Source organism: Poecilia reticulata, linkage group LG2 (genome assembly GCF_000633615.1).
Source record: "Poecilia reticulata strain Guanapo linkage group LG2, Guppy_female_1.0+MT, whole genome shotgun sequence".
Classification (NCBI taxonomy): Eukaryota; Metazoa; Chordata; class Actinopteri; order Cyprinodontiformes; family Poeciliidae; genus Poecilia; species Poecilia reticulata.
This window is the reverse complement of record NC_024332.1, coordinates 45,728,821-45,740,269: the sequence shown is the minus strand read 5'-3', so window position 1 is coordinate 45,740,269 and position 11,449 is coordinate 45,728,821. Positions and strand designations below refer to the sequence as shown.

The 11,449-nt window shown below is 41.7% G+C and overlaps 1 protein-coding gene across 2 annotated transcripts in view; it reads left to right on the top strand.

Moving 5' to 3' along the window:
- LOC103461862 (sterol 26-hydroxylase, mitochondrial-like) overlaps positions 1 to 7,396 on the top strand; it is a 12,097-nt gene extending 4,701 nt beyond the window's left edge. The window contains exons 2-9 of one of the 2 annotated variants that reach the window (XM_008404224.2): positions 2,274 to 2,455; positions 3,708 to 3,907; positions 3,989 to 4,186; positions 5,207 to 5,370; positions 5,535 to 5,701; positions 5,774 to 5,855; positions 5,994 to 6,194; positions 7,008 to 7,396. In XM_008404224.2, the coding sequence (XP_008402446.1) occupies positions 2,274 to 2,455; positions 3,708 to 3,907; positions 3,989 to 4,186; positions 5,207 to 5,370; positions 5,535 to 5,701; positions 5,774 to 5,855; positions 5,994 to 6,194; positions 7,008 to 7,121 (1,308 nt within the window). In that variant the 3' untranslated portion in view covers positions 7,122 to 7,396. The remainder of the gene's footprint in view (positions 1 to 2,273; positions 2,456 to 3,707; positions 3,908 to 3,988; positions 4,187 to 5,206; positions 5,371 to 5,534; positions 5,702 to 5,773; positions 5,856 to 5,993; positions 6,195 to 7,007) is intronic. The other variant, XM_008404225.2, reaches the window with a different exon arrangement.
- The last annotated feature ends 4,053 nt before the right edge of the window (positions 7,397 to 11,449 follow it).

The window sequence follows — 11,449 nt, the reverse complement described above, 5'->3', positions numbered from 1 at the left end:
TTAACTTGCATTGTTTCAAAATGAGCTTCATGTAGCACCGAGGCTTAAATACAATTTCTTAATGTAGTATAGTTAATTATTTTCACATCTTTCATTCTCCTGCTAATTGATGTATTACTGGACTGGACAGCACCTATTGGTCACTATGTGATTCATTGTGTCCAGAAAACCATTTTATCCCAATTCAGGACAAGGAGAAATCTGTCACAAAAATATTAGTAGCGCCATCATTTGTTATTAGATATATCTATTAAATACGACTTAAAATAAAGATTAGAAAACTGATGATTGATAAATTCTCCATGATTATAAATCTATAAACAGTTTAGTTTCTGTTAGTTCTGTCAAGATACAAGAAAGGGTGAATATCTACTTAAATTGTGATCCATCGTTTTATTTTAAATATGCTGTAGGAGCCGTAGTTTGACAACTGTTATAAATATCACCATGTTTTTAGAACACAGGAAATTAGCTCAGTTTTTGTCTTGTTTTAGGAATTGCAGCTTCTGCAGTGGCGCCACAATAAAGGTACAATAAAGCTGATAAACAGGTGAAGAACCAAACAGAACCACTTCTGACTGTTCGCCAAGCCAAACATCCAGTAAAAGTTCCACCAAGTCACTACTGAGGCACTGGGGTCAAGATTCTAGACACGGTTCAAAACAAGGTTCAATGTCCAAACTTATTGATTGTTCTTGGTGATTTATTTTCCTCTTTCATCAAACAATTACAGACATCAAACCTTCATTTGTTCTCATGCTACCACTCTGAAAAACCATCGGCCCCAGACCCAAATGCCTGCTGGTCCTTCTCCAGGCCCCTGGACTGATCTATGTGGACTGACCCACATTACTGCCTGTCTGAATTTAGAAAATAAATAAGAAAATAATAAAACCAAAAAAATTAATAAAATCAACAATTATCAACCTACAAATAAACTCTGTAAATAATACCAAAAATAGAAATTTAAGAATAAAGTAACAAAATTCAAATGGATGAAGAAATAAAGCAAAAAATAGCTCCAGCAACTTTTATTCCGCCTTTTCTCGCTGTGTGTTGGTTATTACACACGACCCGTTGCCTTGGCAACCGACAGACAACAGCTCCACGAGCACATCGAGCAGAGATTACCGATCAGGGTAATCAACACCAAAAAACAAACATTTCTACACTTATTATTAATAAGTTTTCGCCTGAGCACAGCGGCGGCTGATCAGCTGATTGAATAACCAGCTGCTCTACTGATGACGTGGTGGCGGGTTGACCTGTTTTACTGCCAACGGAACCAAAACACACCGAACTGCGCAGCACATGCTAAGGCTATCAAAGTCAGTAGCAGGCTAACAACAGTTAGCCTAGCATAACTGACCCACTGCTCACTTGTTCAATATTTTCTTTAAATTAAAAAGTTTTTCTCACCTGTGAAATCTGAAGCCCTTATTACCATTATCTATGGCTGAATTAACTACTAAACATCATTTGCGTGATTGTAGTATTTTCCTGACCACCGATATTCCTGACTCAATGGACAGAAATGACGCATCATGTGTGATTTACGATAAATCACATAATGTCCAGTAATATATCATCAATGCTGCTGCCTCGCGCTCTGTCCTTCTCTCGCGCTTCCCGCTACTTAGCAGTAGGTGTCAGGTTACATTGTGTTGCATTCAATGTTGTCGGGGAAAAAAGAGTTTCATGCGCTTAACGTCCGATTTGCCATAACTATTTATTGAATTCATTGTCGCTAGCTGGGGCGGCAACAGGGGTGGCGAGGCTCTCGTTTGGGGTGGCAACTGCCACCCCGCTAGATCCGCCCCTGCTCAGATATCAATATCGGAAGAGAAAAAAAAGTGGGTCGGTACAGCCATAGTTTCTATGGCAACCACCAGCTAAAGGAGCTAAAGGAGGGCGTAGCTCTGCTGGGAGCGTTCAGCTGAGGTCAGGTTACTGGTTTTTATCAGGATTCTGATCGGGTCTGATCGGATCTGATCGGATCTGATCAGGTCTGATCAGGTCTGATCGGGTCTGATCGGGTCTGATCGGATCTGATCGGATCTGATCGGGTCTGATCGGGTCTGATCGGGTCTGATCGGATCTGATCGGGTCTGATCAGGTCTGATCGGGTCTGTTCGGATCTGATCGGGTCTGATCAGGTCTGATCGGGTCTGTTCGGATCTGATCGGGTCTGATCAGGTCTGATCGGGTCTGATCGGGATTCTGATCGGGTCTGATCGGATCTGATCGGTTTCCCTCTCATCTCTCCCTCTCAGCTGTATGAGAAGCAGCTGTATGGACCCATATACTGGAGCGGGCTGAAGTCGGTGTCGGTGAACACGGCCGAGCTGCTGGAGGAGCTGCTGAGGAAGGACGAGAAGTTTCCGTCCAGAGGAGACATGTCTCTGTGGACGGAGTACCGAGACATGAGGGGGTTCGGATACGGACCCTTCACAGAGTAAACCCACAGTTTGTAAAAAACAAATGAAACTGTTGTGATGGATGTAAAACAGCTTTTCAGGATAAATGTCATGAGTGGATGAACTGAAAGTGAATCACTGGCCAGAATTTTGCAAAATTTTTTCCTTCCAAAATCTAAAAAAAAGAAAAAAAAATCGGACATACTGGACACACACACGTTTTTATTTATTAAAAAATATATATATAAATCGCTTTTTGTTACCACATCGATCACAGACGATAACTTGACATCAGCTGAGGCTGAGGCAGCAGAGTGGTGGAAGTAAGAAACACTGCCACCTGCAGGTCGGAGTTGCCATCAGTACAATGTTTTGAGAAAATGTACAATAAACAGAATTGATGAAGTTTGTCAAAGAAAAGATGGACAGGAGCGTTTAGCTCAGGATCTTCTCTTAAATTCTGGTTTAGTCGACATTATCGCAACCTGCAGGCAAAACACAATTACTGCATTTTTTATTTAAGTCTCAGACTGTTTAGACCTGATTTTTAGTTTTGAAACAGACACCAGGAAAGGCAGTTCATCCAATAGTCCCAAGCTAACACGTAAAAAAATAGCGACTCAGGACTCCCTATCACTGGTTGCCATGGTTATCCCCGCCATTTCTTGAAGGGGAAACCCTGAAAATGACGTGTTGTATTGAAATAATATAATGAACTGTGGAAATATTCATGTGTCCACGAGGTTTTTAAATGCAAAACTCATGTCTCAGTATTTCCACACTGAAAGAAAAGCATGCTGGATGTTTTTGTGTTTCCTTCATTTGCTCTTGGTGCAGCGCCCCCACAGGCGAGGAGGGGAACAGATTGCTCAGCTGAAAGTGAAGCACATGTAACTTTGGTCCCCAATCGAACGAATTTATCACACTATCAGGTGTGAAAACACCTAAAACTGGCAATTCTGTAAAAACTGTAAATTCAGTTTAAACTTCTGTTTAATCAAATAAGGATTAAACTGAATTTTTTTTCATCTTTTTTCATTTTTTCGTCTGAGCTATCTGGGCTTTGAATGGTGTTTCTGCTGTACATGTAGCTGAGCTGCGGAGCTCCTCAGGGTGCTGTGTTCGCACCACTTTGACCAAAATATCCTTTTAGTGCGTAGGTAAACATTTTGTATATTTTGTCATGCAGCACAACCAAAGAAGACAATTCACTCAACATCACCAACTTTGGGCTTGATATTAATTTTCTCTCCATTCTTATGAAATGTGATGAGCTGTTTGTGCTTCCAGGGAAGGGGAGCGCTGGTACAAGCTGAGGGCGGTTCTCAACAAGCGGATGCTCCATCCCAGGGATTCGGCTCAGTACGACGGGGTGATCAACGCCGTGGTGACGGACTTCATCAAACGGATCAAACATCTGCGTCTCTGCAGCCCAACAGGCGACCTGGTTGTTGACATGTCCAATGAGCTGTACCTGTTCTCTCTGGAAGGTGTGCAGCAAACATCATTCCCAAGAACCAGTACTCTGACATCCGGTTTTTAATTTAGGGTTAATTGTTTTTGTCATCCAGGAATCGCCTCCATACTGTTTGAGACTCGGCTCGGCTGCCTGGAAAAGGAAATTCCTGCCGGAACCCAAGAATTCATAAACTCCATCGCCCAGATGTTCTCCAACAGCATGGCTGTGGTGATGACGCCCAAGTGGAGCCGCGGCCTGCTGCCGTTCTGGGGGCGCTACATCGCTGGCTGGGAGGGCATCTTCAGCTTCGGTGAGTTGGAGAAAACAACTGGTGAGCGTCGCAGGCGGCTGGTGCCACAAACCACCACGTTCTGCCGCCATGTGTCTGGAGAAACAGTCACACAAGAGATGGAGTTTATAAGTCACCACTTTCTGATTGCCAAAAGGAAAACTGCGTTCATTTAGGCCATTAAACATTAAACATTATACTGAGCTCAAACACAAAAAGCAGCTTTCAGTGACCTGAATAAACGCAGGTTTTTGTTGTTCCGATGGTGTAAAAACTGCCTTCAGACTGGATTTAGTCTGAATCCTGACTTGATTTATTATTTTTGTTGCTGTTATAAGAGTACACTCAAGAAGAAAGATCAAACAATACATATAAATTATAAAATACAGAGCAATAGAAACAAAAATCACACACCAGGGGGAGACTCTCATTTTAGTAACACAAAACAAAAACACAAGGGGACAATTCATACCCAAAATTAGTCCTGTCTCGTTGATGTGAAGTTTGTCCATTTTTCCCATTTGTCCAGGCATTGCTGTGTCCTCAGTCTGACTTGCTTCATTTTTTTAACCAAATGTGAGGAAAAGGTAGCAACTTGTGGCACTTTTGGGTTGCCGTAGGTTGTAAGAGTTTAGGACGCTCCAGAAACATCCTGAGTGAGACGTAGACGCTCATCTGAGGGTTTTAACCATAACATCATTGGAAAGCATAAATACATGAATCATCATTCGTTTGCCTCGGAGCTGATTGGCCGAAGAACTGAGAGTGGAAATAAGGAAAACTGTAAATGTTGTAAATGTGTAAATGTCTACGATAAAGCCAGGACGGTTTCCACCGTGTGCATTTATTCATATTAAGGTATATTTGGTGTTTAAACAATTAAAACAGGCAGTTCTTACAATATTAACTGATTTTTGGTGTAACATCAGGAAGCAGTAAACTCTCCCTGAACTCTTAGCTCAGCTGAATCCAACAGAAAGAGAATTATGAGCCCTGATCAAACATAAGAGACTGAAACAACACCAAGCTTCATTCCTGTAGCTAAAACTTTGATCGACAAGAAGATGGAGGACATTCAGCAGCGAGTGGACAACGACCAGGATGTGGAGGGTGAATATCTGACGTACCTCCTGTCCAACACCCAGATGAGCAGTAAGGACGTCTATGCCAGCGTGACGGAGCTGCTGTTAGCCGGCGTGGACACGGTACGCACACAAGTCCTGAACAAGTCAACATCCTGCTTCGTTTAAGTGTTTCTGACGCACCAGATGCTTAAAGCTCTGTCCAGGAACATTCGGTGTTTATCAACTTCGTTGGTATTAATTTTAAAGCTACTTTCTGGTTGCATGTTTGTGTCTTTGTCTCAAAGACCTCCAACACCTTGACCTGGACTTTGTACCAGCTGTCCAGGAACCCAGAAACCCAGGACAGACTTTATGAGGAGGTTTCCTCTCTGGTACCGGCGGACCGGRTCCCCTGCGCCGCAGAGGTCACTGCGATGCCGTTTTTACGAGCCGTGATCAAGGAAACTCTCAGGTCAGACAGCAAGGAGAGGCTTTGGTGTTAACTACATGCAGCCTGTTTATAATCTTAACTTATTTTTTACAGGATGTACCCTGTGGTTTCTATAAATTCAAGGATCATAAAAGAAAAGCCTGTTGCTGTTGGTGGATATCAGTTTCCAGAAAATGTGGGTCTGGTTTTTGTTTTGTAATCCAATAAAGTAAATTTTCTCCAGATTTAGTTTTTGTTCACTGGAAGATTTGATCCAATTTATATCAGAACAATAGAAAACAGGATTGTAATATTTCCTCTGTTGTTTCTCCAGACTGGTTTCACGTTCTGCCACTACGCCATCAGTCATGATGAGAACACCTTCCCAGAACCGTACCGGTTCTGGCCGGAGCGGTGGCTCCGTGACGGCCGCCAGAGGCCCAACGCCTTCGGCTCCATCCCGTTTGGCTACGGCGTTCGAGGCTGCGTCGGTCGCAGGATCGCAGAACTCGAGATGTACTTGGTTCTGTTTCAGGTAGCAAACAATGCAACATCACGATAAAGAAGCTTAAAAAGGTTCTGATTCCAGAAAGATTAGAAATTCAGAATCATATCATAAAACATTAAATAGTCCTAGGACACAGCCCTGTGGAACGCCGTGACCAACTGAGTGATGCTTCCAGCTAAGACAAGGAATTTTGATTGATGTTTGATTCTGGATTCAGATACAATCCAACCCTGGAATCTTATAAATAATGTTTTAACACTAAACAGGAATAGAGCGGAGCGTCGTCTGCATAGAGTTTATAGTTTAGTTATAGTTTATAGAGTTTATAGTTTAGACTTTATTTCATTTGAATAATTTTATGTAAGTTTAGAAATGATGGATTGGTGAGAAGTTGAAGCGTTGACTTCAGAGATTCAGACACCAAACTGGATCTCTGGTGTTGAAAGGTCCTGGTTCTGGTCTTGGGGGTCTCTAGACTTTACTAGAGTTTAGACTTTATTTCGCCTGCTGGGAGAAATAAAGACCTTTTCTCAACACAGAACATTGAAGCAGCATCATCTGCATGAGGACATTATCAGACAGTAGATCAAAATATGATCCAAATAAGAAGCTTTAATTTAACACAGAACCAATGAGCTTCCACAGAAATTCACTGAGGCATGAAACATCCCAAACAGACCAGAACCAGGACCTGTCAACACCTGATGAGATCCAGTTTGGTGTCTGGATCTCTGAAGTCAACGCTTCAACTTCTCACCAATCCATCCATTTCTAAACGTACATAAAATTATTCCAGTGAAGCTTCACTGTCATTTTTTACTTTCTGTTTTTTGTCTTCAGCTGATTCGTCACTTTGAAGTCAAGCCAGATCCGACGACCGGAGAATTGAAAAGCATCAACCGTACAGTTCTGGTTCCAGACAAACAACTGGACCTGCACTTTGTGGACAGATGAAGAACCAGACCTGCCTGAGTCCGACCGGGTCGACTGGGCCGTGGGATGACCACAGCTTTACGGGAGAGTGGCAGCAGATCTGAAGCAAACGGCTCTTTCTCATTTATCACTGCAATCAGCACATTTAATGTTTTTACTATGATCAGTTCCAGCTCCTGTGGATGAACCATCAATTATCTGACTTTTTATATGGCTTATGCTATAAATAATAGATTTTGTTTGCTCACTTTATGTAAAACACAAAATAAATCTGTGTGCTGGTGGTTTTGCTCTAACCTTCATCGTTTGGAGCAAAGTGCTGAACGAAGCGCCGTTTATTATGACGCAGAGATCAAAAGACTCAAATATGTGGAACTGATTTTGAAGATTAAACAATCTTATCTGCCGTTACATAACCAAGCAGCTGTGGACCATGAGAGCAGCAAGAGGCTGCAGGTTTGATTAGTTAACCAAGTAAAGATTTAGATCCAAACTAAATATTTACTTATCAAGCCAAGTATTTAGTTTGAATCTAAATCTTTAGTTAGAAAGCTAAATATTTGGTTTTAAGTTAAACATTTAGCTCCACATTGAATATTATGAGCTTGCTAAAATTAACTAAAGTCTAATCAGCTCTGAGCTTTCTAAATATTGATACAAATACTGATTTTTAAGCTAAATATTTAGTTTTTAGCTAAACATTTGGAGCTAGCTAAATAATGTGAAATGAGATATTTAACTCTTGGCAAACAATATCAAAATATTTTGCTAGGAGAAAAATATTTAATTTGCTAAATAAATATTTGGGTTAGAGCTAAGTATTTACATTCTGAACTAAATATTTTGCTTAGTAAATATGTATTTTGGACCTAAATATTTAATTATCAAGCAAGATAATTGGTTAAATATTTTAATTGCATATTTAGTTACTTATTGTGGAATTTATATGAATAACATGGTGAAAATATGACTAAAAATGATCCATATTGTTGCTCAGGTTTGACTGTAACGTTAGTGTACTTGCTTTGCTCTAAAGCAAACAGCAGGGGGCGGTGTTACGACATCAAACAGCAGTTGAACTTCAGAGCCAAATGTTCGCAGTAAATATTTGAGTCCAGACTAACAGATGCCGCTGAGTTTAAAATATGAAAAGAGGAACGTGGTTTAGTTTCATAGCTGGTAGTTAAAGTAACCAGAAGCTTTTTAAAAACTTCTCCAACATGTGCGCTTTGATCCTGAGCGACAGCACGAAGAGCCAATCAGAGAGCGGCTTGTTGGGACACACGTAAAGGTGAGTGAGTGTCGCTCCAGCCGCAGCCTGCAGACTACCTGTTTGTTCCCTCAGACTGGCGGAGCAGCTGCGGAAACACCTGGAAACTTCCCCGCAGGGCTGATCGGGTTCTCCAGCGCGGTGATGCCGGCCAGGCCGCGGGCAGCTCGGCCGCAATGAGGTCCTGATTCCTGGCCGCCTACAGCCGCAGGGAGCCGCGGGGAACCGGGCGAGAGGCCGGGAGGAAGCCGCTCTGCTGGATGGGTCTGCGGAGGAGCTCGGATGGGATGCACGGTGAGCTTCATCTGCTGCGAAGAGGACTTTCTGCAGATGCCCCTTTACCAGCATGAGGACGAGAAGAAGAAAGAGGTGAGGAAGCCGCAAAAGTCTCAGGAAAGCCATTTTAACTGGTCATCTGGTTTTTATAAAGTTTTCCTTAAGTTATAAAGTTTAACTGCTTTCCAGTCCAATTCTTCAACCTTTAAGCAGAGACACCATGTTCCCATGTAGTGGTGGGCATTTAATGTGATACATTTGATCATAATGAGAATTTTGATTTATTTTTACGATAGGTTTCATGTTTTCATCCCTGTTGTTGGGATTCATACTTTTACCGTTTTCTCCACTGTTTGGTCATCGAAAGCCTCAATAAATCATAAATTCAGTCACCATGAGCAGCTTGGTGATATAAATAAAACTTCTTTATGTGACTGGTGTCCTAAAGAAACTCATTAAAAATGGGAATGTTTTTAAGAGCATTATTTCTGTTTGTGGGGCTTTAACTGCTGTTACTCAGTCATAAAGTTACCAAAAAATGTAATAAATAGTTTTTATTGTCACTTTTCAGTGTGATACTGCATAATATACTAAAACCATAGATGATGTATTAATAAAAAGTCAAGTTTTGAATGTTTTATTCTTCCATTTGAACACTTAAAAAACAGTCAGTTGTTTTGGGCAACAAGTTACAGATTTTTTTGGTGTCTGGAAAAAGAGCTGGTCGTTGCTCTGTTACCTAGCAACCACAGTGGAGTTCCACCCGTTACTTAGCAACCTAGTCCGTTTGATCAGCTGGTTTTCCCACTGTATGCGCTGCACAATGGCTGCTGGAAAACACAAGACAAGTGTTTTGTTGTTGTTGATTTGCCATCCAGAAACCACTTGCTGCATTCTGATTGGTTGTGCAGGAGGCTCCACTTCTGCTTTTCAAAGCTGTATAGTATAGATCGATCCTAACCTGTTCGTGGAAGAATAATAAAACTTTAAGTCCATCTGGTCTCTGATCCTCGGTCAAATCGTAGGTTTTTCTCCTCAAACTGTCTCCAGGTTCTCGAACTGAGTCATTTTTCAGCTGGGGAACATCTGGAGGACCCAATGCCTCCATCTTAACCTGCCTCTGTGTGGGAGGCAGGTAGACCAGGTAGACCACAGGTGTCAAACTCAAGGCCCGGGGGCCAAATCTGGCCCGCCGTAGCTTTTTATGTGGCCCTCTGGACTCCAAATTACATCAATAGGTTCGTCCAGTTTTTCACAAATCTGCAAAAATCACACAAAATCAAAAAATGTCCACATTTTTGTCCTGATTTTACTGCTAATTTTCTCAAAATTGGTCAAAAACATTGAATCCGTAACCGATAGAGCGAGTGATAGAATCACATTTAACGTAAATACTGTAAAAAAAATAACAATTACAAATATTTCTTAATATTCACCACAAAATCTGTCATTTTGATTGCAAAAATAAACACTAAAATAATCAGAAATCCAGGAGTAACAGCTATTTATTGATATTTTAACAGTTAAATTGGTTTTATCAATAGATTCTGGTGCAACCGGCCCTTTAAGAACATTCAGATTTTTGATTCGGCCCAAAATAAAAATGACTTTGACACCACTGAGGTAGACCGTTCACCTTAATGAAAGGAAGCTGGAAGAGTCCCACTTCCTGTCTGCAGCTGATCACAGATCCATCTGATCACAGATCCAGCTGATCACAGATCCATCTGATCACAGCTGGATCTGATCACAGATCCATCTGATCACACCTGGAGGACCTGGGCTGGTTTGGGTTGTATCCGCTCCTCTCCTCCTACACAGACGTCTGTTCTGATTCTCTGATGTTTCTCCGTCTCTTCTCGTGGCGTTCAGCTGCGTTGTCGTCCATCAGAGCAGCAGGAGGTGAAGCCGGTTCAGCTCAGAGCTGCTGTTTCCCTCCGGTTAGCGATAAACCCGGCTGAGGTCCCAGCAGGGATCCGGAGTCTGGTGGGAATGCTGCTCTGACCGGCACTGCCGTGTTTCAGCTTGTTTTAACATGGAAGCATAAATATGTGGATGTTTGCGTGACAGATGATATCTGATCAACGATTTATCCAAAAACAACAAGAGAGACGAGCGAGTCCTGAAGACATCAGGAGGAAAAGCTTTTGGTTCATTTTATTATAAATACACATCTAATCCCAGCAGGGATTATTGAGAAGAGTTGGAATAATTTCTCTTTGTGGACAATCTGATGCCAGATTTCTCCTGAGCCTCGATCCTTAAAGGGGCAGCATCCTGTGAAATCTACATTTTTTGAGGTTTACATCTCGTTATTTTGTTATTCCCTCATCATACACATACCTGGAGGGTTGCTCTGATTCTTTCATGCTTGTTTGAGAAATCCTTCAATCTCCATGGTAACCTTAGAGGTTGTCATGGAGCACACACAAAGCGCAGCCTGTCTCTTTAAGAACCTCCTACTCGGTAAGAACAGGAGGTTCTTAAAGAGACATAGACCCAATTTCGAATCACCAACTTTCTTCTGAGTCATCTTTCATGTATAGAGCATTTTTATATCAACATAAAGTAACATAATTACTTTATTGTGCTATAAAGTGATCCTATGTGGCTGGAATATACATAATACTGCCTGTTTTTTATTGAGTTTTCTTGTTTTTTAACATCTCCTCTTGGCTGTTGGACTGTTTAAGTAGTTTATGGAGAGACATTTCTTATATAATAAAATACCATAACATACAGGACCCAAAGGGGTCGGGTGCATTGTGCTATGGGCGGCAGCCAAGGGAGGGGACCCTGGCGG